This window comes from Bos grunniens, chromosome 9 (assembly GCF_055505025.1).
Source record: "Bos grunniens cultivar Pamir isolate PY7600 chromosome 9, Bosgru_T2T1.0, whole genome shotgun sequence".
NCBI lineage: Eukaryota > Metazoa > Chordata > Mammalia > Artiodactyla > Bovidae > Bos > Bos grunniens.
Window position 1 is genome coordinate 10,762,762 of NC_141173.1, and position 26,328 is coordinate 10,789,089.

Sequence of the window (26,328 nt, forward strand, 5' to 3'; positions counted from 1 at the left end):
TAAAGGAGATCAGTCCTGGGTGTTCATTGATAGGACTGATGTTGAAGCTGAAACTCCAATACTTTGGCCACCTGATGTGAAGTGCTGACTCATTTCAAAAGACCCTGATGCTGGGAAAGATTGAGGGCAGGAGGAGAAGGGGATGACAGAGGATGAGATGGCTGGATGGCATCACCGACTCAATGGACATGGGTGGGTGGACTCCTGATAGACAGGGAGGCCTGGCATGTTGCGTTTCATGGGGTCACAAAGAGTCAGACATGACTGTGACTGAACTGAACTGAACTCCATTACTACATTTCACTGTAAATATTGTGCGTGGGTTTTGGTTTCTTTAATCTAGTACTTCTTTCTGTGTTTTTGGTTTTTTGCTAAGGAGCTTCTTGCATCTTCAAAAACCAACAGTGCTGTTACAGCATCCCCATGACAAGCAATATTTAGTAGAGTAAAATTGTCATTAAAACAGTTAATTTGAAGCACTCCATGATTTAACCACATTTCACCTGTGTGTATTAGAACATTGTTTAACCTCTCAAAATTTTGTGTTTTGCTGTGTTTAGTTGCTCAGTCGTGTCTGACTCTTTGCGACCCTGTACATAGTAGCCTGCCAGGCTCCTTTGTCCATGGGGATTCTCTGGACAAGAATACTGGAGTGGGTTGCTATGCCCTCTTCTAGGGGATCTTCCCAACCAGGGATTGAACCCAGGTCTCCTGCATTGCAGGCAGATTCTTTACCGTCTGAGTTGTGGAGAATCCCAAGAATACTGGAATAGGTATCCTATCCCTTCTCCAGGAGATCTTTCTGACCCAGGAATTGAACCAGGGTCTCCTGCATTGCAGGCAGATTCTTTACCAGCTGTGCTACCAGGGAAGCCCCTCAAGGTTTTGACCCTTAGATAAATTTCTATAGTGTTGTATAGAATCAGACACATAATAAGCTTTCAGTACACAATTCTTGGTACATACTTATTCAAGAGATCCCAGGTCAAGCAACTTTTTTTCTTATTTTATGGGAGGAGTGCTCATTATAGCTCCATCAAGCTGATGAAATGTCTCAAACTGTGGCCTCATGTACATACTGAACTTTTTAAGTTGACTGAGATTCAACTTACACTGACTTCTTGCCAGGGTCATGATATGATCTGTGTCCTCAGAAGCAGAGCGAGGTGGCAGCACATTGCTGGGTTTATCTTTTACCTGCAGGTGCAGAGGGAAATAAATATGACACTGTCTATAACAACATGTGATCTGTGAAATTCAGTGGAGGGTTTGCATTTTAAACAATCCATTGGAGGAAATTTTTTAAAAAACCCTTTTTTTGAATTTGAATGTGCAAGATTGTGATTTTTCTGTTGATTTTCTTCATTGTTTTTGAGGTTAAACTTTCAACAATATCAGTAATAGAATTTCCTTTTCCTTGTGACTGGCTGTAGTTCTTGCATCAAAGCAGTGAACAAAATGGTGAGATGTTACTTAGTGGAAGTCACTCCTTGATCCCGTTAATTCTGTGCTGGCTACTCTAGGTGGACTGAGAGTATAGCCAAAGGAATCGCAGGCTACCTGAAGATAAGGACATATATCCCAGAGTGGGTGCTCACGCAGGGCAGGAATTTGTTGGGGGGCAGTGAATGAATCCACTTAATTCATTATCTGGGAACACGATTGTTTTGTTTGTTTCGTCACACACAGCAGTTCAGAGTTGCTGCTTGGTGTGACTGGAGAGTGCCTGAGACCAGCAGGTGTGGTGGAAGTCCTGGCCTGGTACTCTGTAGGCTTGGGCTTAGGGTTAGGCTTGCTGGCTCAGAGATCCTCAGCACGCAGAGCATCTTCAGCATGTTCCTTAGGAGTGGCTCCTTTTTTCTGTTTTAAAAAAGTATTACCAGTATCCAGTGATATCGCAAGTTCTAAACATGTCTTTTATTTATTAAAAAAAATTTTTTTTAATTTAAATTTATTTATTTTAATTGGAGGCTAATTACTTTACAATATTGTATTGGTTTTGCCATACATTAACACGAATCTGCCACGGGTGTACACGTGTTGCCCATCCTGAACCCCCCTCCCAACTCCCTCCCTGTACCATCCATCCCTCTGGGTCGTCCCAGGGCACCAGCCCTGAGCAACCAGTATCATGCATTGAACCTGGACTGGCGATTTGCTAAACATGTCTTTTAAATGTCTCATTACTGTTTTTGACATTGACCTTTGTTTATCGGTTTCTAAAAGCATACAACAGTGTGCAGAGGGACTTCTAGGCAGGAAGACAGAAAAGTATGTTGTGTTTGAGAAGGTGAAGTAGAAGAGACTGGTGCGGTTATAGGGGCAGAGGTGAAAGTTGCAGGCTGGGGCTGGTTTGGCCTTGGTCCTGTGAGGGGTGGCTTATGGAGGGACAGCCTCGGGAGCTTGTAACGAGGTCTAAGTTGAAGAGCAGTGTCTAATATCATTTTCTTCTAAGAACGTAAGTCCTTACATGTTCCTGCAGTGGCCTCGGCAGTGGGTGACTGAATCTTGAGCTAAAGCAGTGGTGACAAGGTTGATTCCGGGTAAACGTGCACAGACATGAAAGCGAGAGTCCCTAGTCTTCTGATAGAAGAGGCGAGAGTCCAGATGCCGCCTGCTGGGCCTGAACACCTAGGACCGGAGTAGTGGTTTATTCCTGGACTTCAGGTGGTGTGAATTGCAGAGTAAGCGGAGATGATAAAAGACTGTCATATGAAACTTTTCCAGTTTTGTCACAACAGTGTTTAATTTTACTGCTTAAAAGAAAAGGAATTCATTTTCTGAATTTGTTAGTAGCCAGCCAGTGCTGCAACATATGAATCGTGATCTGAGAAGATCTAGAAATTGTGAAAATTAAGAAAACTGGTACCTCTGATTCCACATCATCATTTAACAATTTTAAGTTTTAAATATGTGTGGTTTACTTACTTTGTTCTTAAAAACAAAGAAACAGAAAGAGATCAGCTCTCCATAAATACAATTTCATGAAAACTGAAGGAATGGACTCTGTATTAAATATTTCCAAAGAGTTCCTGAGACCAAAACTGGTGGCCCTTCTTTTCCAGCAGCTGGAACCCCAAAGATCTTGAAACCAGTCCTGAAAAGCTTGCTTCTATGCAGGAAATCCTGGTGGCTTTTGAGAGGAAGATAGAAAACTATTCTGGAAAATTGCAAGTGGTAGTAGAGGTGAGTCACGGACATGAAGAATCACCAGGGACTGCAAGGGCTCACTTGCTTTGTTTAATTATGAGGTTTAATAAAATATATATATATGTATGTTCAGCTAGGGAAATTTGGAATTTTTAGTCTTTGTGTTCTAAATATGAATAGAAAATAATAGAGCAAGTAATGTTCCCTCTCCCACACAGAACCAAACACGTTGAAATCCTAAGCAAAAACAAGTAATTTGAAATTTCACTGATACCATCTTAAGCAACAGTCATGAAAGTATTGATCCTGGGAAAACATGTGGTAAATAAACGCTGTGTTTATGTTCTGAATGTACTTTGAGTGTCAGACGTTCTTGGGTGGGGTTTTTAAACGTGTTCATTGTACTCACTGAACGTCTGTGATGGCTGTTCTCTTGGTGGAGGTGGAGCGCCCAGTGAGGGCGAGCTCCTTGCTCTGCGGGTGCCCTGGCTGAGTGCCCTCCGGATAAGACCTTATCTGGGGTCAGTGCAGGACTGCTGCGGCCCCTCACGGTTTTGTTGTGTTGGGGAGCGGCGAGCAGGTGGGCCTGGTGTAAAGGTCTGAGGCACACACGTGTGAGCGAGTGCTCCCTCCTCTCTGCATCCACAGCCACCCGGCTTCCCGCTGTCTGTTCAGTCCAGTTGCTCGGCTGCATCCGACTCTGCGACCCATGGACTGCCGCACGCCAGGCTGTTTCCCTCTTATCAGATCAGATCAGATCAGTCGCTCAGTCGTGTCCGACTCTTTGCGACCCCATGAATTGCAGCACGCCAGGCCTCCCTGTCCATCACCAACTCCCGGAGTTCACTCAGACTCACGTCCATCGAGTCAGTGATGCCATCCAGCCATCTCATCCTCTGTCGTCCCCTTCTCCTCTTGCCCCCAGTCCCTCCCAGCATCAGTCTTTTCCAATGAGTCAACTCTTCGCATGAGGTGGCCAAAGTACTGGAGTTTCAGCTTTAGCATCATTCCTTCCAAAGAACACCCAGGGCTGGTCTCCTTCAGAATGGACTGGTTGGATCTCCTTGCAGTCCAAGGGACTCTCGAGAGTCTTCTCCAACACCATAGGAAGAACCTTAGTTTTCAGTTTCTTATATATTCTTCCTGAAGTATTTTATATCATTTAACCTTTTTACTTCCAGATTTAACATAGATGTGTAGCATCCTTCCATTACACAGTAATGTTTAAGATTCTGTTGATTATTTTAATGTTTTGCATTTGTGGCATTGGGAATTTGGAAGATCTAATTGCCACGTTGTAAACTAATCATTTGCAACAAAGCTATTAGTAATTTCAGTCCTTTATTTTGTTGCTGTTATTCTGTTTTCCACTTACTCCATTTTTAAAAAATAGCCAGTAAACCCCAAAGGACAAGTCAGTACACACTTAAAAATTTATGAAAACTACACAAAAAGCTTCCTGAGTGGACTTTGACTTTAAAGGGTTGTTGCCTGGGTACTTCTCAGGATCTGAGGGAGAAAATGCAGGGAACATTCCAGGGACAGATAGGGAAAAGGGAGCATGCACAGGATGAAGCAGTGGGGAGGCCCATGAGCTCTAGCTCTTAAACACAGACCCTGGTCCTGGGCTGGACTAGGCGGGTCTTCCCCACCCCGGAATCGAACGGGGTCTGCTGCATTGCAGGCATGTTCTTGACCAGCTGAGCTATTGGGGAAGCCCCTAGCTTTAGCTGGGCTTGGACAAATAGGAGCTGTGTCCTGGAGTAGTCATATCCCTTTGTTGAACTCCACAAAGAGCTCTGCTTTTCAGGATTTTGGAAGACTAAAGGAAAGAAAAAGTTTGATGAGTTTTATTCTCAGGAGAATATATCATTGAGTTGGAACTTCAGTGGCCTGTCGTTTATCTTGCCTTTTATGTTTATTTCCTGATACTGACCATGACGATGTAAACTTGGGCACACTTTGTTCCTGTTGCCTTTTATCTTAGCATTTATTTCACAGCCCCTTTTTCAGTAAAACTGTCTTTGTGTGCTACTTCATGTTTTTCCACTGGAGATGCTCCATTGATGTGAAAAACATATACAGTAGTGTTACACAAAAATAAAAATTTCCTACTACGTTGGTTTGGTTACTTATTGATACTGTCTTTTAAAAAGTCTATTCCCACTTTTTTTGGTGTGTTTTTTTGTATGTTTACTAAATTACACAAATCTAATTAAATGCCAATTAAAACTTGACAACCTAAATTTTCTTTAGTCTCTGTAAAATGTTAAAAATATCTTTTAGAATATTAGTTTTATTGTTTTTTTTACTGCAAAACTAAGGCTGGGTGATATAATATTGTCTACTTAGAAAGTTTCAGGAATAGAAATATATCATCTTCATTAGATTGTCTTGATAGTATATTAGCCTGTAGATGCTTTTCAGCATTTTGATTCAAATAGTATTTTAAAAAATTGAATCTCAAATGATATGTGAGCCTTTGGTCAGATGTTGTAATATGTATTGGATTGTGTGGAGAAGCTAAAATCACACAGATTATAGATTGATGAAAAATACTTATAATAGTGGGTTTTGCTATTCTTAACTGAGTTTTATTATACCATTTCCAGGTGAAGTCTTCCTCTGCAGTTATAATGGTAATAATTATGATTTTGGATGAAGGTGGTTTATCAAAAAGTACAGTATAAAATTTATCTTTCTAGGACCATATGATATATAAAAGGAGGACAGATTGAGTTTAACTGGCATAGTAAATAACATTAATTTTTAAATATGCCCTACCTAAATGGCATTTATCATAACTTCAGAGTATACATTTCACTTATCCTTTAATACATTAATATATTTTTCTTAAAGTAAAAATGAATGTTGACTTTGTATTTCATATAGTCTTACAATGATTTCTTTGTCAAGAATATCAATACATTTGTGGTTACTGGATGCTTGACTTGTTTTTTTAAAATCTAATTTTGAGATGAGCTGTAGTTTGCTGTTTAAATATCTATTTTAAAATATTTTTAAAGCTCTGTAACTGATTCCTTGAATTACGCAGTAGGGAACCTCTTTGGCCTTGTTTCCTCATCAGTAAAATGAAAACTGAGCCTCTAAAGCAGAGAGCCTGGTATTCTTAAGCCTTGCATGATTTAGTTCCCTGTTCCACTGGCTGCAGCCTGGGGTGTCTAGACAGCTGATGGCTGATGTGGGTTCTGTCAGAAGTTAAATGCTTCTGGAAAGTCTTAGACCTGTCACTTAACATTTTGCAGTTTCAGTTTCCTTTCCTGCCAAATTAGGGTAGTAATATCTAGATTAGGATTTTAAAAAATTTTAAATGGCATATATATAAGCAATTTATATATTGTAATATGTATTCAATTTATATATTATACAATATGTATAATTTATAATAATACATATATTTATATATGTTAATAAGGTATTGAGGCTAATGCTTGCTACTATAGCTGTTAGGCTGTTTCATTATTTCCTTCTGCTGATTACCAGAGTTTACTCTTTAAGGCCAGTGGAATAAATTTTAATGTGTATAGTAGGGCCCTAACCCATAGTGTCTTGAAACTTTGAGGACAGCTAGTTTGTACTGCACTCTCATCACCTCCTGAGATTGCCTCCTGTGTTTAACCATCTCCAGTGACTGAACCAGTTTCATCTCCGCTAATCCTTACATCACAGACTTTCCTCCCACCCTACTCTGTTCTACTTTTCAGAAACTTAGAAATTATCTGAGCTTACTAGTGCCTTCCCTCTTCTTTTACAGTGATCTCTCTGTATCTGTGATGTTATTGAATCCTTATTTCCCCCAGGCCCAGCTAACACACACACACACACGCTGTGCACGCACGCATGCACACCAGCATCAAGTCACTTTTCAGCAGTGGTCTCCTCTAGGAAAGGCTCTTTATATTCATATCACTCTTGCTTTCAGATTTTTATAACTCTTTTTTTCCTTCCTGTCTAATTGTGATAGATAGCATCCCTAGAACAAAATTAAATAATTCGCTATAGTGTACACTCATGCTGTGTGCCGTGTGCTTAGTTGCTCAGTTGTGTCCGACTCCTTGCGGCCACATAGATTGTAGCCTGCCGGACTCCTCTGTGCACGGGATTCTCCAGGCAGGAATACTGGAGTGGGTTGCCATGCCCTCCTCCAGGGGATCTTCCCAACCCAGGGATTAAACCCAGGTCTCCCTCAGTGCTGGAGAACTGTTTACCATCTGAGCCACCAGAGAAGCCCAGGAGTACTGGAGTGGATATCCTATCCCTTCTTCAGCGAATCTTACTGACCTAGGAGTTGAACCAGGGTCTCCTGCATTGAAGGTGGATTCTTTACCAAGTGAGGTACCCGGGAAGCCCAATGTAGACTTATGTCTTGTGCGTCACTTTGGTCGTATCTGACTCTTTGTGACCCCATGGATTATAGCCTGCCAGGCTCTTCTGTCCATGGTATTCTCCAGACAGGAATACTAGAGTGGGTTGCCATGCCCTTCTCCAGGGCGTCTTCCCGACCTAGGGATGGAACCTACCTCTTGTGTCTCCTGCATTGGCAGGCGGGTTCTTTACCACTAGCACCACCTGGGAAGCCCCACACTTACACCTATTCCTAATTATTTTTTATTTTACCAAAATAAAATGTTAATGACTTATATTAGATAAAGAGAATATGTATAATATTTGCATAAAATCTATAGAGTCATATTTATTGAATGTAGGATTGTATCACTGGTTGTAAGAAGCACTTACATTTTATTAGACTAATTAGGAAAAATAGGTTAACAAGACTAGGTCAATTGTAAGATGCATTTTTACTCCATGAATACTATAATATGAAGAAAAATGTAACTTTGGATCAATGAGATACGACATGTATAGCAGATACTGTTTTTAGTCTTACTAAATTTTTTGTTAAAATTTTTATGTACTCTTGTTCCCGTGTTAGAAACTTTGTTTTCTTATTTTTGTAGTTTCTGTGAGCTGTATCTTTTTGTTTCATTGCAGATATTATGCAACCTTTTCTTGGTCTCCTTCTTTCCAGGTGTTTTACATTGCTATATGTAAAATAGGTAGCCAATGGGAATCTCCTCTATGACTGCAGGGAGCTCAAACTGGTGCTCTGTTACAACCTAGGGGAGTGGGATGGGGTGGGAGGTGGGAGGGAGGTTCAAAAGGGAGGGGACATATGTATACCTATGGCTGATTCATGTTGATGTATGGCAGAAACCATCACAATATTGCAAAGTAATTATCCTCCAATTAAAAATAAATAAATTTAAAAAAATACATTGCAAAATAAGAAAGAAAATAATCACTTAACCAGTTTAATTATCTTATGTCTCCTTAGCAGTGGTTCTTGCTCTTGGGATTGATAGATTTTTTAGGGAGAGTCCTATGAGCTCATGAACTTGTATGTGAAATTTAACCATTAGGCAGTTTTTTTGGTAGGGAAAGGAGAATCCAAAGCTTTTAGCAGAATCTTCAAGAAGCTAATAACCCTTAAAGAAGTTAGTAATCTTAAAAGAAGTGAATCCACTTCTGTAGAGTTCCAGGACACCAGCATTTCTCTCGCTGCTTTCCATGTGGTCTGGAATGTAAATTATGAAAACTTCAGAGTATTTTGAAGCTCAAGACAAAGAAAATTTGATGTTGAGTTTTTGGGCTTAGAAATGGCAGTGTTGTTCAAGTGATAACATTTAAAACATCAATCATACCATAAACTGCCAGGGAACCCACTTTAAGGAAGTATAAGTATAAAAAAAGGTGGTATTGTAGTCATGGAAAAAGGCATTAGAAAATGGTGGATCTACATATATTAAAGAAATATGAATGGTTAAAACTATGCTTCTGTTTTGAATTTGAGTAATTTCATGGTTATGATTTAAATTATTATTATTTTTTTAATTTTATTTTATTTTTAAACTTTACATAATTGTATTAGTTTTGCCAGATATCAAAATGAATCAGAATATATGTTGGAAATGATAAATATCTGGTATTTGTATATATGCATATGTATGTATATGTATGTGTATAGGAATTACTTTTTAATGTTTATATGAGTAATGAAAATATTTGATTTTTTTTTTATTACAGTGCATGCAAGATATGGGAAATACTAAAGCAAGACTACTATATGAAGCCAATCTTCCAGAGAACTTTCGAAGACCACAGACAGATCAGTATCCTTTAACATTGCTTTATTTTGGGTTTTAAAAGAATCAGCTCATTTTTTTTTTCCTTCATTTTTATAGTTTATATTTTAACTTTGTATTTAGGAACATGTGAATTTTATCATACTGTTCATAAAAAATAGAGATTGATTTGCCCTGACCTGTGCTTTATATGTGGTAAGTTTTTAACTCTGTTGCTGCTGTGCTGTGCTCAGTCGTGTCCGACTTTTTGTGACTCCATGGGCTGTATCGCACCAGGCTCCTCTGTCCATGGGAGTCTCCAGGCAAGAGTACTCAAGTGGGTTGCCATGTCTCCTCCAGGGGATCTTCCTGACTCAGGGGTTGAACTTGTGTCTCTGATGTCTCCTGCATTGGCAGGTGGGTTCTTTACCACCTCGCCACCTGTTTTTTAATAGGAATCTGGTAATATGATTTACATAGTATTTTTATATAATTAAGTATAAAATATTATATCCTATTCTTGATTGATATCCAGCTCTTGATTGGAACATATAGGTTATCACTTTAGATTGGTATTAGAGATTTGATTTATGAACATCTTAAGTATTTTTGTTTAAGCAAATCATTTCCAGAGGGGTTTCCTGAGATCACCTTCATGTGAAGCAGTGGATGAGACGAGTCCCATACTGAGTAGACGTGGGTGGTGACAGGGGTGTGGGCTCGGGTCCCTGACGACCTTCTCTGGGTCACAGGCTGCATGCCCACAGCTCTGTCTGCATCCACGTCTTCCCTCACTAATGAGTAGGGTATTTCTTCACGGCATTTTAGTCAGAATATTTTCACATGTTAAAGAGAAATCATTTGATTTTATAGGATTTCCCAGACTCATATTGAAGTCTGAGAAACAGCTCATCAGAGTAAGACTATCTAATAAGACTGTCCGCCTGCAATGCAGAAGACCTGGGTTTGATCCCTGGGTTGGGAAGATCCCCTGGAGAAGGGAATGGGTACCCACTCTAGTATCCTTGCCTGGAGAGTTCCATGAACAGAGGAGCCTGGCAGGCTACAGTCCATGACATCTCAGAGTCAGACACAACTGAGCCCACACATACACACGTAATTTTATCCAAGGATGATTTTTGTGATTTTTGGCAATATAATGTAGTTTATTAAAGATCAGCTGTGTGCTCCCCATGTACTAGAACAATTTGTGTGATCATACAATGAAAAAAGTTCTTTCTCACAGAGATACAGGCCATTATATATATATATATATTTTTTTTTTTTTTTTTTCATATTTGTGTAGAAACCTGTTGAGGTATATTCCAGAAGTTAGTGTTTGGCCTTTTCTGTTTCTGCTTCTCCTGCCTCCTTCCCACACATTTAGCAGTCTGATATCCCAGGTTATTTTTGTTATAACAAGATCCTAGGGTAAGAGTGGGTGGTGTATTTCAGGCATAAAAATTGTGTGAGCAGAAGTACGAAGGTGTGAGGACACTTGACATTTTAAAGTTCCGATGTAATAACATCTAAGTTTTGTGGGGCAAGTGGCAAAGGCAGCTCATTATTATTCCAGATTGTGAAAGGTTTTCAATGGCATCTAGAACTGCCTATAAATGGAATATAGAGCAGTGCTTCATTTAATTGACCCAAAGGATTGAAGGGCTTGCAATGCTGTGAGGCAGGAGAAACATTAGAAACGTCACCTTCTATCACGTGGAAGAGGGGTTGGAGGAGGTTGTGGAGTCAGCGGGGTCATGCAGAATCCTAGTGCAGCCCTGAAATGAGCAGTGATGAAGGTACTACTTATGTAGTGGGGTTCAGAGTGGGCAGGAGGGAGCTGGGGAGACTGGAAAGGAGTTGAGGAGCCAGGGACATTGGGAGTAGGTTAACATTGGCTCGCCTTCTGCAGAAGATACTGAGATGACCCTACGTTTTCTAGCTTGGCTAAGGTTCTGTGAGTGAGGTAGACTTACTCATCGGGGGAAGGAATTCAGTACCAGATGAAGGTTCAAAGGTTACAGGTGGAAGACGGTGAGACACTGCTTGGGCAGGATGAAGGGTCTGTGGGACACGCGTGGAGATGCCCGTCTGGAAGCTGGAGACGGGAGTCTGGACTCTGGAAGAGCAGAGGGTGCAGTGTAGACTGGAGAGCCCCTTCGTGTGTAGGTGATGGAAGAATGCTTGGGTGAGCTATGTTACCTGGGGCAGTGCCTCTGCTCTTTCTGAGGGTTTTATTCAGAATCCTGGAAATGCTTTTTCCTTCTCCTCTGGAAGTGAGGGCATGGGACTGAACCCTGAGGAAGAGAGCATGGTGGAAGAATCCCACAGAGCAGACAATCTATGTTCCATGTGGTGGTTACCACTGCTTGCTAGTTGTATTAATTTATTCCTTTTTCTGCTCTTCACCCCAAGTCTAAGTTGACATATAAAATGCCTCAAATTGAAGAAACTCCCTTTTCTGGATGGAAGTTTTACTGTGTGTCTATGTGTTGGGTGGTGGGGAAGGGGAGATTGGCTTGGTTTAAATTTGTTTTTTTGGACTTTCCTTGAATACCAGGTGATAAATTACTTGACAGTCTTGAAATTTGGAGTAGTACCCTTTATGTGGTATTTGGTGGATGAATGTAGCGTCAAGGTATCTCACTGATCACCATAATTGACAAAGGCCTGAAGGTGTGCAGGCAAAGATGGGACTCTGGCATCTGCTTACACTGCCCCTTTCTGGGCACCATGTGGTACACGTTGGTAGGAATACTATTTCTTAAGTAATTACCGTCCATTTTATGGTAAACCTAATAGAAGTAAAGAATTAATGGGATGGTGCTGTCCCGGTGGCTCAGTCAGTAAAGAATCTACCTGCAGTGCGAGGAGACTGCTGCAGTGCAGGAGACCTGCATTTGATCCCTAGTTCGAGAAGATCCCCTGGAGAAGGAAATGGCAACCCTCTCCAGTTTTTGTGCCTGAAGAATCCCATAGACAGGAGCCTGGCAGGCTACAGTCCCCAGTCTCAAGAGTCGGACACGACTTATCGACTACACTACCAACACAGTGAGATGGTGAGTTTTTTTTCTGGTATTTTTTGTTGATATGTCCTTAGATATTTGATCCTTATCTAAATATTTCAGGAGAGATTTTTATCATGGATTGATCGGTATCTGATACTAGTAAGTCCTTGACCTTCGACACAGTGAAGGTACAGTGTTGGAAACAACTGCAGTAGCTTTCCTGCTCAGTGAGGGTTTGCTGTGGGCCAAGCCCTGAGTTTGGCACTTTATATACGGTATCTTTTTTAATTTTGGAAACAACTGAGAACATATTTTTATTCTTGGTAAGTGAGCGGGTGGGATGCTCAAAGAGGCTGTTAAGAAACTTTCCAAAGCCTCAAGACTTTCTCTCCTGTATAAGGACACTTGAATATTACTTAATGATGCTGGTCTGAGTAAAACCACTGTTGTCACATTTGAGCCGGCTTTTAAAAATAGGCTTGTAGTTTGGGATTCTTTGCAACTAAGATCATAAGGTCTAGGTGAAGATTGCAACTTTTGCATACCTGGTATGATTCAGGTCAGGCTCTTGGATTATGTGTTTCTTTGCTACTGTTAGTTCAAGCAGGTGTATTTGATTTTTCAAGCTAAATGTTACTTGTAAAATGTTTGAAGATTATGGTCATATTCATATGAGGTGCTTACCCCTTGCTGTTTCAGTTCAGTTCAGTCGCTCAGTTGTATCTGACTCTTTGCAACCCCATGGAAGGCAACATGCCAGGCCTCTTTGTCCATCACCAGCTCCCAGAGTCTACTCAAACTCATGTCCATTGAGTTGGTGATGCTATCCAACCACTTCATCCTCTGTCATCCCCTTCTCCTCCCACCTTCAATATTTCCCAGCATCAAGGTCTTTTCCAATGTCAGTTCTTCGCATCAAGTGGCCAAAGTATAGGAGTTTCAGCTTCAGCATCAGTCCTTCCAATGAATATTCAGGGTTGATTTCCTTTAGGATGGACTGGTTGGATCTCCTTTCAGTCCAAGGGGCTCTCAAGAGTCTTCTCCAACACCACAGTTCAGAAGCATCAATTCTTTGGCACTCAGCTTTCTTTATGGTCCAGTGCTCACATCCATACATGACCACTGGAAAAACCATAGCCTTGACTGGATGGACCTTTGTTGTTAGCAAAGTCTTGCTGTTTACAAAAAGATAATCTAAGGTTGTCAGAAGCTTAAAGAGGGATTTTGTCTAGACAAACTTGAGATAGATGATTCCTAATGATAACACCATAAGATGACATCTCTTGGATCATGAGACAAGCTTTTGTATCTAATGTAATACTGTAGTCTTAAAAAATTTTTTTTCTCTATACTTATTACAACTACATTGCTTTTATCACTTCTTTTAATTATGAAACACTGTGATTTGGAGCTTGTAATATGGAAGCTAGTTAAAGAAAACAAGTCCCCTTTTCTCTATTTCATGGATCATTCTAAAGCTCAGTGCTGTTTGAAAAGCCTAACATCTTTGCACTTTTACTGATTTAAATATAGTTGTCTCAAGGAATCAATCTCAAAAATATACAAGCAGCGCATGTAGCTCAACACCAGAAAAATAAATGACCCAATCAAAAAATGGGCCAAAGAACTAAACAGACATGTCTCCAAAGAAGACATACAGATGGCTGACAAACACATGAAAAGATGCTCAACATCACTCATTATCAGAGAAATGCAAATCAAAACCACAATGAGGTACCATCTCATGCTGGTCAGAATGGCTGCTATCAAAAAGTCTACAAACAATAAATGCTGGAGAGGGTGTGGAGAAAAGGGAACCCTCTTACACTGTTGGTGGGAATGCAAACTAGTACAGCCACTATGGAGAACAGTGTGGAGATTCCTTCAAAAACTGGAAATAGAACTGCCTTATGACCCAGCAATCCCACTGCTGAGCATAGGGAAAGGGAAGTTGCTCAGTCGTGTCTGACTCTTTGCGACCCCCTGGACTGCAGCCTACCAGGCTCCTCCGTCCATGGGATTTTCCAGGCAAGAGTACTGGAGTGGGGTGCCATTTCCTTCTCCAATGCATGAAAGTGAAAAGTGAAAGGGAAGTTGCTCAGTCATGTCTGACTCTTCGCCACCCTATGGACTGCAGCCTACCAGGCTCCTCTGTCCGTGGGATTTTCCAGGCAAGAGTACTGGAGTGGGGTGCCATGGCTTCTCTGATTGCTGGGCATAACACACCAAGGAAATCAGAATTGAAAGAGACACGTGTACCCCAATGTTCGTCGCAGCACTGTTTATAATAGCCAGGACATGGAAGCAACCTAGATGTCCATCAGCAGACGAATGGATAAGAAAGCTGTGATACATACACAGAATGGAATACTACTCAGCATTAAAAAGAATGTAATTGAGTCAGTTCTAGTGAGGTGGTTGAAACTGGAGCCTATTATACAAAGTGAGGTGAGTCAGAAAGAAAAACACCAATACAGTATATTAACACGTATATATGGAATTTAGAAAGATGATAACAATGACCCTAAACACGAGACAGCAAAAGAGACACAGATATAAAGAACAGACTTTTGGACTCTGTGGGAGAAGCCTAGGGTGGGATGATCTGAGAGAATAGCATTGAAACATGTATATTATCATATGTGAAACAGATCGCCAGTGCAGGTTCGATGCAAGAAACCGGTGCATTGGGACAACCGGAGAGGTGGGATGGGGAGGGAGGGGGGGTTTGAGATGGGACACACGTGTACACCTGTGGCTGATTCATGTCTGTGGATGGCAAAAACCACCACAATAGTGTAATTAGCCTCCAATTAATTGAAATTAATTAAAAAAATAAAATTTAGGATTAAGGAAAATATAGTTGTCTCATCCCTAGAAGCAAGTAGAACCAAACTGAGTGAAACTGGCATAGTAGGGGACGTGACTGTGCTCATAACAAGATTCGTCCCTGTGAGCTTTACCGTTTACAAAAGTCAGGCAGAAGCTGCTGTCAAAGCGTAATTTCTCATGTGGCATGTGGGTAATTCTAGGTGGCGTGTGCAGGTGCATGACAAGCAATAAAGTTTTACATTAAGCTTTTCGTTATTAGGATATTTTGTCTTAATCTAAAAACATTAATTACCTCAGTTCCATGAGATCCAGTGTGCACCAGAGCTAATCAGCAGTGCGTCTCCTTGGAGCTTTTGAAAATTTTGCTGCTGTCAGTGGCGTGTTGCTGAAACTGGAAGATTTTGTTCTTGGGAGTAGATATTACTTTAATTGTCTTTTAAATAGCATCTTTAAAGAAAGGAAGAAATCTTAAGATAGAAATAAATACTTGTGGGGGAGGGCAAAAAAAAAAAAGAAATAAATACTTGTGGGAGAGGGCAAAAAAAAAAAAAAAGAAATAAATACTTGTGGAAAGATAGAACACACAGTGCTGTGACCATTTCTCTGGACTTGTCTGGTGCCGTCTGTCCGTGTTGAGGGTTTTGACAGTGAAGTGTGCTGTGCTGAATGGTTTGTGACTGTGGCAAGGAGGATCTTCTGGGGTGTTTAGTTGTTTGTTTACTAAATCCCAGATCAGCCCCCTAGGCTTACATTGTCAGTAATAATATTGCTTACCTTGATCTGAAAGTGCTACTGTTTGGTTTCTTTTTGTGGGAAAAAGAGGTGTCCTCTTGGTCTCTGTCAGTTTAAGTAAGTCCTTTGGTCTCAGATGGCACCTGGAGGCTGGAAAATGAAGATCAGTACTCCCCAGTCTCCAGATTTATTGGTTCTTTAGTGGCTACTTCTCATTCGCTTGTCTATTTAAAGCTGATGATAGGCAAGCCCTCCTAGTATTGATGATGCAGCAGTTGTCTGTTTCCTTCTCACCGTGGGCCTTGTGTTTAAAGACCTGTCAGAGCACGGTGGTTGATGATAAGAGCTGTGTGTCAGACAGCAGTCACTTGGTGCCACCCCCTGTCCTGAGGTCTTTCCACACCTGAGCATGTTTAATTCTTCCTGTGATCTTGGGAGGTGAGTCTTGGTATCATCTCTGTTTTAAAGGTGAGGAAGCTGAGACAAGTTACACAAGAATACAAGCTAACTTCACTTATTGCATGCTTACAGTTTGTTAGGAACTGCGCTGGGTGCTTTATATATATTATCCCCAATACTGTCAACAACTTTGTGAGATGGAGAATTCTTGCCGTTTTCACTTAGCTAGGTATGAAGAGATCAAGCTTCAAGGTCACAATAACTGCCAGTTAAGTAGCAAGAACTGCTGGTACCAGAAATGAGGATATATGTTGGAGACCATCCTCTTTGAGAATTAGTACTATGGTCAGCATATAATGCAAAATTATTGTCAGATTTCTCTTGAAAATCCCTCACATTTGCTACAGTGCCAGTTTGCAGACACAGAGCCTATATAAATCCAGTCAAGGTGTCCTTAGCTCACTAGCATTGGAAAAGAATTGAGAATCCGTGACTGCAGGCCCAGGAGCCAATTCCTGACTCTAAAAAAGTTTTATTAGAACATAGCCCTCAGTTCAGTTCAGTTCAGTCTCTCAGTCATGTCCGACTCTTTGCGACCCCATGAATCGCAGCGCACCAGGCCTCCCTGTCCATCACCAACTGTTGGAATTCACTCAAACTCATGTCCGTCGAGTCGGTGATGCCATCCGTCCATCTCATCCTCTGTTGTCCCCTTTTCCTCCTGCCCCCAACCCCTCCCAGCTTCAGAGTCTTAGCCTTACCTATTCATTTATCAGTTTTCTGTGGCTACATTGGAGCTAAAAATGCAGAAGTGAGTAATTGCAGCATAGAACAGCTGTCCCACGAAACCTAAAATATGTGCTATTTGGCCCTTTAAGAAAAAGTTTGCTGACCCCTGGAATAAATCACTGCTTCTTTAGGTGAATGAACAGTTAAGGGTTGGATTGCTTTTGAGACCTTGTACAAAAATACACAAGAACCGCGTCATACATTCTTGGTCTAAGAGGCATGTAGGACCTAAGAGCCCCCGAGGATGTGGCATGTTCCCTGAACCGCAGTGCTTACTCGGGTGACTCCCCTGGAGTTTTGAAAGTTCACTTGGTGGTGTGCTTTGTTTGCATTTTATGAAGTAGTGTTTTATGTTTAATTGTGAGGACTAGCCTAGTGCTTTGTCCTGCCTTAAGGATTTAATTTTTATTTTTTTATGTCCTTGACAAACAGATCAACTGTCATCTGATGTAGTTTTTTTTTTTTTTTTATGAATTATTTCTTTTTTTTTTAATTTTATTTTATTTTTAAACTTTACATAATTGTATTAGTTTTGCCAAATATCAAAATGAATCCATCACAGGTATACATGTGCTCCCCATCCTGAACCCTCCTCCCTCCTCCCTCCCCATACCATCCCTCTGGGTCGTCCCAGTGCACCAACCCCAAGCATCCAGTATCGTGCGTTGAACCAGGACTGGCATCTCGTTTCTTAAAATCGCTTACTGCTTAGAAAATTTCAGAGGTTTTTTAAAATCATAAACAGAAGTGAAACTCAGCTATATTTGAATTACTTACTTAAAATACACTAAGTAGAAATTAAGATATCATGTGTATCTGTTATTTCTGAAAATTCACATATTTCATCAGATATTAGTATTGTTTTTTACTCTAAAAGATTATATACTTAAAAGTTTGCCTTTTTCAAATTCAGTATTTCCAAAACTATTATAGTTTTCAATTAATTTTGGTTTTACAATGGTGGTTAAATAATTTTCGATACTGTTCTTAATGAATTTTCTCTCTAATATCAGGGTTTTCTTTGGTCATAAACAGTGATCTTTCCTTTAAGTGTTTCCTTATAACCACTTCATAAATGAGAGTATTATAATCTTTTCAAGCTTTAATATGTAGTAGATTTTAAATAATATCCAAAATAGACTGCTGTTTCTGTCATTAAGGAGGAAAAACATAAGTGTTACTCTCCTCTCAGGTGTTTAAATATAAAAATTATACTCTAAGAATTTAGACTTTAGTTAAGAAAGGCTGTATACATACTATGTAATATGTATATCTGGAAGTAAATATAATTGCTGTTTTAAAAATATTATAGAATTTTTAAAAGCAGTAAACATATTTCACCCGGCTTCCCAGGCAGCGCGAGTGGTAAAGAACCCGCGTGTCAGTGCAGGAGGCATAAGAGATGACGCAGGTTCCATCTCTGGGTTGGGAAGATCCCCTGGAGGCAGGCATGACAACCCACTCCACTACTCTTGCCTGGAGAGCCCCATGGACAGAAGAGCCTGGCGGGCTACGGTCCATAGGGTTGCTAAAAAGTTGGACATGACTGAGCGACTAAGCAGTAAGAGCGTTAACTTGCCTGTTTTGCAGCCTGGCGGGCTACGGTCCATGGGGTTGCAAAGAGTTGGAAACAACTGAAGCGACTTAGCATGCACTTGGCACAAACGTATTTCATTTCATCCACTGTGAAAATGACATCAATCTAAGTAAATTCTTCTCTCTCCTGTTGTGGCAGTAAATAGTTGTCTTGACAGTAAAAGTTGCTCATATATCCACATTCATCCAAAGGGCCGGCTTTTTTGATTGTTTTCATTTTATCCTCTTAGAAAAACAGAAAATGCAATATTGAACATGGATTTAAAATCATGTGCGAACTTAGCATTTAGCTTATTTATATGTGAAATAGTTGGAATAAAGCAACGTTATTGTGTTTATGAAAATCTTGGGGTGTTATGGTAATTTTTTGGTACTGACTGCCAAAATGTTCACATATCTAACTAATGAGCCTTCTGACAGCTCTGGGGCCTTTGACTTGAAAGGGTCTTCAAGGCTACCACATTTGACCTTCTCTAGATAAAAAGGCATTTATTATCATTAGCAGAAATTAAATGACTAATTCACAAATGAATTTGTGGTGACCAGTAGCATCTGAAAAGGTGGATGCTAGACGTGCCTGGTTTCCAGTTATCACAATACTCCCTCTCTTGTACTGTAGAATACCAGAGAACTCCTTAAACTCTGTGCCTGGCTTTAGTTGTAAACATAAAAGACCTCTATAGGTTAAGAGGAGAAAAAGAGGCAATGTGAAGTGCCTTTCATATACACAGTTGATAGAGATCTGTCTTTAAAAATGGCTTTCAGTTATTCCGCTTGCTTGATAAATTGAACATTTAGTTTTCCTGTCTTACTTGCCTTCCCTGGCCCTTTGAGAGCTCTCTCTCAATGCCCACTGCATAGTGGTCTGTCAATTCTTGCTACTACCTGTGGCCTCAACTGTCAGTTTAAAGAGCTTTGTTAACTTCCAATAAGGAACAATTGACTGAAAATGTACTGTTTTACTGCTTCAGATTGCTTTTCTTTGAACAGAAGGCTGTCTTAACCTGGGGATCCACCGAGAGTCTGTATTTCAGTGTAGCTCATTTCCTTTGTAGTTCTGTGTATTTTATTTTATGCATTTAAAAGCACTATCTCAGAAAGGAGTCAAAGGGGTTCATGGTACTAAAAAATAAAAAAGTTCAGAGTCCTTGATGGAAGAAGTCCCATTTTAGTGGAACATGGTAAAACAGTGGTCGGTTGACTGGTAAGAGAAGTCATCTATATCAGCTGACCCAAAGCTCCTGAATCCCACTAGAAGTGATTCACCCATCAACAGATAAGGCTGGTCCACTCAACTTCAGAAAATTAAATAGTACTGACATTGGTTTTAGCTTCTTGACTTTTCCATTTCTAGAAAGCTTTGCAGGAAAAAATTGGTCACCATTCTTCTGATCCTCACTGATACAGTTAGAGGCAGCCGTGTGTGGCGGGAAAGGACATAAGTGTTGAAATCACAGTTGTCTACTCTTTCCAAGTTGCTGATTCTTCCTCTGTGATATGGAAATTATAATATGCACACAACTGCGTGGAGGAAAGACTAAAGGAAAACTGTGGATAGCGCACCAGCACGGCATCTGGTATGCTGTGGTTACCACATGAGTGTTAGTTTCTTTATTTAAACTGAAAGTCCAAAATGAACCTTACTTTAGTGTAGGGGCGGGGGTAAAAGGCTGCAGATTTTGGTGGAACTGAGAAATACGATGACTTTTCTGTTTAGAATTCAGCTGAGTGGTTTTGTTGAATCGGGAAGATTCCCTGAACGAGATAGATTCTTTGGCAGAAAGAAAAGTAGGTTAACAGAATTTAGTTGCGGAAATAGTGTGTGAGGAAAGTACAGACTGGGGAGTAGGAGTATTAAATGTAGAGTCTGGGCTTTGTGGAGTAAATAAAGGGGAGTGTACATGTCACTGAACTCATGCTTTTCCTTAAGTTATCTGTTTTCAGAGCAGTGGAATTTTTCATCAGAGATAAATATGAAAAGAAGAAATACTACGACAAAAATGCTATAGCTATTACAAATGTAAGTAAAATCTTCATCTCTATCACCAGTTGATATTTGATGAATGTATTTTGAAATTTTAACATGTGATATGGCTTGACTTATTTATTGTAAAAATGTCCTGGTTACATACTTTAAAAATTTGGACATTGGGAGTTTTTGTCACGTAGTGAGCTTTCACAAAGCAGAACTCTTGATTCAGAAAGGAGCATATTCTTAAGTAAGCGTCTAATAACTGCTTAAATGGCATTTAAGTTAATTTATGAAATCTGTGTAAAGATACTAATTGAAAAATTGAGGAGAGAAAATTATTTTATTGGTTTGTGGAAATGAAAAGGCAAATCTGTCTTCTTCTAAGGGCATTGGTGGATCTGACCAGATATGTTTATTAAAACACAGCTTTTTTTTTTTTTTTTTTTCTTTTCCTGAACAGCTTTATCTCACTTTGGTCCAAAATAGAAAACACAATTGTTTGCACTGTATTTGCAAACAGTCAACAGGAAGTCTTGCATTAATTATTCTGATGAAATCATGGTGCTGCTCCTGTTTATCTGTACTTACCACAGCACCTTCCCAGGTGGTGCTAGTGGTAAGGAAGCTGCCTGCCAGTGCAGGAGGCATAAGAGACCAGGATCTCTGGGTGGGGAAGATCCCCTGGAGAGGGGCATGGCCACGCATTGCAGTGTTCTTGCCTGGAGAGCCCCCGTGGACAGAGTAGCCTGGTGGGCCACAGTCCGGAGTTGCAAATAGTCGGACAGCACTGAAGTGACTTAGCCTGCGTGAATCGCAGCACCAGATGGTCTTACTGGGAAAGTGCTTTGAAGCTTGAGTGCCTGAGGAGCAGGTGCTAATAGATAAAGCCTCTTTAACGTGAGGTGTTCAGTATCAGACAAGCTTTTGTTGACCTTGTTCCTACATAAAATGAGTCTGAAAACGTAGCCTTTTGATTGGTTATTATCAAGCATTTGTTCCCTAATAGTTGAGACCTTGCTGTAGTGATCAAATATGTTTTATTACTGTTTCTTTTTAAGTTTCTTTTTCTGATACATTTTCTTATCCCAGTTAAATACCATTTAAGGCTAGTTGTCCCTATTGTTGCAGTCCTTTTTTGGGGGGAGAGGGTCTTTGATTCCTAGATTAATCATAAAGCTATAGGCCATTAATTTTGTGGGTAAGTCATCTGTCAGGCAGTTTAGAGACTAATTTCATCTCATTTTGCAAATTGATTTTCCTTTTTGGTACATGTAGAGAAGCAATATACTAAAAAATTCAATCAAATATGTATATTTTGGATTAGAGGTACCCTTGATAGAGATTGGGCTGCATTTCTGGTGGATATAGAAAAGGAAATCCTTTGAAAGATAGGTAAAAATGGACAAAATAGAGATGTTGATAATGTCCATGTAATTAACTTTACCTCTAGCATTGTGGGGGAAACAAAGGACAAACTCTAAAATGTAAGTAATATATTTTCATTTGAAATTTTAAGAACTCATTTTAGAATCCAGGGTATGTAGGGGTTTTGGTGGCTGTCTTAGAATTCTACGACAGGTATGCAGAATAAACCTGCCCTCCCTGGTGTTCTTTCATGGATGAGTGATAGGGGACATTTGAAGAACTTTGAGTACAGAAAATTGTCTTGGGTACTTCCCTGGCGGTCCAGTTGTTAAGATTCTTTGTTCTCAGTGCAGTGGGCACAGATTTGATCCCAAGTTGCTGACCTAAGATTCCACATGCCACACATGGCCTGGCTGAAGCCATAAATAAGAAAGATTACAGTAAAAAAAAAAAGAAACCTGTCCTGTCGTCTGCCCTTCACTCCTCGTAACCAGTGGTGCATCACAGCTGGCAATATTGATGAGTTCTTAGGCAATTTAGGTCTGTTTTTTTTTTTGAATAACAGGTTTTTTAAAAGATTTTTTTTTAAGACCATTTTTTATGTAGACCATTTTTTAAATCTTTGTTGAATTTATTACAGTACTGCTTCTGTTTTATGTTCTGGGTTTTTTTTTTTTTTTTGGCCCTGTGGTGTGCAGGATCTTATCTCCCTGACCGAGGATCAAACCCGAACCCTCTGCATTGGAAAGCAAAGTCTTAACCGCTGGATCACCAGGGAAATCCCTTTAGCAGGTCTTGAGTAGATGAGGTTGAGTTTTCACATATTGTTTGCTCTTTTCCAGCAGCAGCTCTTTTAATTTTGTGGCTGCAGTGATTTTGGAGCCCTAGAAATTAAAATCTGTCACTGTTTCCACGTTTCTCCTTCTATTTGCCATGAAGTGATGCCGTGATCTTTGTTTTTTAAATGTTGCGTTTTAAGCCAGCTTTTTCACTCTCCTCTTTCACCTTCATCAAGAGGCTCTTTAGTTCCTCTTCACTTTCTGTCATTAGAGTGGTGTTATCTGCATATCTGAGGTTGTTATTTCTCCCAGCAATCTTGATTCCAGGTTGTAACTCCTCTAGCTGCATATCAGTTAAATAAGCAGGGTGGTAACATACAGCCTTGTCATACTCCTTTCTCAATTTTGAACCAGTCAGTTGTTCATGTGAGGTTCTAACTGTTGCTTCTTAACCCACATACAGGTTTCTCAGGAGACAGGTAAGATGATCTGGTATTCCCATCTCTTGAAGAATTTTCTACAGTTATGGTCCACACAGTCAAAGGCTTTAATGCAGTCAGTGAAACAGAAGTAAATGTTTTTCTGGAATTCCCTTGCTTTCTCTGTGATCCACCAGATATTGGCAATTTGATCTCTGGTCCCTCTGCCTTTTCTAAACCCAGCCTGTATATCTAGGAGTTTTGGATTCAAGTACTGCTGGAACCTAGCTTGAGGGATTTTGAGCATAACCGTACTGGAAGGGGAAGTGAGCGCAGTTGTCTAGTAGTGTGAACATTGTTTAGCACTGCCCTTCTTTGGGCATGCAGGCTGACTTTTCCAGTCCCATGGTGACTGCTGGGTTTCTCAAGTGTATTGACATTGACTGCAGTACTTCAACAACGTCATCTTTTAGGATTTGAAATAGCCCAGCTGCAATCCATCACCTTCACTAGCTTGATTGGTAGTAACGCTTCCTAAGGCCCCTTTGACTTCACACTCCAGGATTTCTGGCTCTAGGTGAGTGACCACACCACTCTGGTTGTCCGGGTCATTAAGACTTTTTTTGTACAGTTCTTCTGTGTATTCTTGCCACCTCTTCTTTATCTCTTTTGCCTCTGTTAGGTCTTTCCATTTCTTTCGTTTATCATGGCCCATCCTTACATGAAATGTTCCTTTGATATCTCGAATTTTCTTGAAGAGATCCCTAGTCTTTCCCATTCTGTTGTTTTCCTCTATTTCTTTGTATTGTTCATTGAAGAAGGCTTATCTCTCCTTGCTGTTCTCTGGAACTCTGCATTCAGTTGGGTGTATCTTTCCCTTTCTCCCTTGCTTTTTGCTTCTCTTATTTCCTCAGTTATTTGTAAAACCTCCTCAGACAACCACTTTGCCTTCTTGAGTTTGAAGTATTAAAATTGAGTATTATATAAAAGTTTAAAAACAGCAAAATTCTAACTTACGTTGTTATATGTATGTATGTTATATGTGTTTACACACATGTTTGTATGAAGACTAGAATTTAGTCCAATGAAAGTGAAATTAATCCATTATTTCAACTTTGAAATTGTTGTGGAAATAACGTTTCTGAATTGTGTTGTAATAAAAATGAGTTAGCATTTTTAATTTTATTAAACTGACTCATTAGAAAAGACTCTATTGCTGGGAAAGATTGAGGGCAGGAGGAGAAGGGGACAACGGAGGATGAGATGGTTGGATGGCACCACCAACTCAGTGGACATGAGTTTGATTGAGCAAGCTCCAGAAGATGGTGAAGGACAGGGAAGCCTGGTGTGCTGCAGTCCATGGGGTCACAGAGTTAGACCTGACTTAGCAACTGAGCAGCAACCACTGTTTACAATTAACTGATGATTATACAGTTCATTAAGATAAATGAGCAATAATTTTAAAACTGTATGCATTGCAATCCATTTTAGATATCCTTCCAGATAGGAATGAAAAACTTAGATGATAAATTATCGAGTGGTGACTTAAGATTACTGTTAAATATGCAGGTTCAAGATGGAGTTGTTGTTACTTCTTTTTTGTTACAGTTTTAGTTTCTTCTGTGCAATAGGAATGGTCATGGTGTCTGCTTTTTATGGTACTCTTAGGAGAGTTAAACAAGGTGTTGCCTGTGGTGTTTTCTGTAGCAGTCTGTGTTACTGAGTGCTTTATATGTAGGAGCCGCTGTGAGGCTCGTGTTGGGGGAGGAGGAGACCTGTAGGAGCAGAGAGTCCAGGCACAGTGGCTTCAGCACAAGGGCACAGTGTTTGAGGTTTGTTGGGTTAATATCGCCACGTTTTAGTCAGCCCTTTTAAGTTATGGGCTTCCAGGTGACTGATGTGGTGATTAATGGATTTCTGTTTGAAATTGCTCCAGAATTCTGCATTTCTTAGTGCCTTATCCAGTGATTTTAAAGTTAGTAAATTAAAATTCAGGCTGCTTCTGTGTATTTGGTGACTCTGGGTACTTAAGTTTGTCAGTCTTTTAACTCCCCTACTGACGAGTTTAATTGGTGATTTCTTTTATATGATTTATTTATTAGTTCAGTAAATGTATTTATATCTGACACAGCCATGGAAGGTAATTTACTTTGGAAACTATATTTTTTAGATGATTTCTCAACTCCTGAAGAACCTAAGCCTCACAGGATACTGAAAGATCATGAGACAGTCATTTGAGAACTGCTGTGGTTAAAATCTCCACTTAAAATATATAGTCAAAAATCTCTAGAACTGGTTTAAGGCATGTATTACAGTTAATCCATAAGGTCCTTGTCAGTTGTTTTGGAGCAGCAGATTTTCATTTAGATTGAAGGCAGGAGGAGGTAGGGGATGACAGAGGATGACATAGATAGCATCACTGAGTCAGCAACTTGAATTTGAGCAACTGTGGGAGGTGGTGGAGGACAGAGGAGACTGGCGTGCTGCCGTCCGCGAGGCTGCAGAGAGCGGGACAGGACTTCGGGACTGAGTAGCAGTGACAGCAGCAGCAGCAAAATCCTCAAGGAGATGACGTGGCCATTTCTTGGAAAGACAAAGCGAGCAATTTGCCTTATGCCCTTCAAATAATCATCCTGGCATTTTTATAACACTCGGTATCTTTTCAGTGTGTATTTGTTCACTTTTTGCTGGAACATGGCAGTTGGAAACCTGTTTTCCAACTGCCCCATTGGTTTTCCTTTTGTAGTAGGTGGGTTTGTACACTTGGATTGCTTGGGGAGTTTCTTTGCATACAGTTCACTTTGGTGGTGGCCTTGAGAAGACCTTCTGGGCTTAAGAATAGTTGAAGGAAGGGTGATAGCTCATTTATTCCTGAAGGAGGTCATAGATGGGGCAGAGAGAAGGGTGGGGAATAGAGGGACAGTCAGACACGACAACCACATTTCCCAACACCTATTCCCAGTGCCATTTTCTAGGTCAGAGTCTTGTTTTCTCTCTGTAAAAGTACTGGAATGTAGTGAAATGAAATTATCATCTAGTTACCAAATATATTCTGAATTTCACAGTGAGTGTAGATAACTTTCATGAGAGTTCAGAGAAGAGAGTGAGTAAGCCAGAGCCCTTTCTGAGGACAGTGGCAGCTAC

The 26,328-nt window shown here is 40.2% G+C and overlaps 1 protein-coding gene across 13 annotated transcripts in view; it reads left to right on the forward strand.

The window, feature by feature from the left end:
* The window catches only part of SMAP1 (small ArfGAP 1), a 189,828-nt gene that overhangs the window by 80,162 nt on the left and 83,338 nt on the right, over nucleotides 1-26,328 (forward strand). For 7 of the 13 annotated variants that reach the window (XM_086316769.1, XM_086316773.1, XM_086316772.1 and 4 more), the window contains 2 exons: nucleotides 9,256-9,341; nucleotides 20,594-20,669. In XM_086316769.1, coding sequence (XP_086172895.1) covers nucleotides 9,256-9,341; nucleotides 20,594-20,669 — 162 coding nt within the window. Of the gene's footprint in view, nucleotides 1-3,065; nucleotides 3,187-9,255; nucleotides 9,342-20,593; nucleotides 20,670-26,328 lie in introns of all 13 variants that reach the window. The other 6 variants (XM_086316770.1, XM_086316771.1, XM_086316777.1 and 3 more) reach the window with 3 other exon arrangements.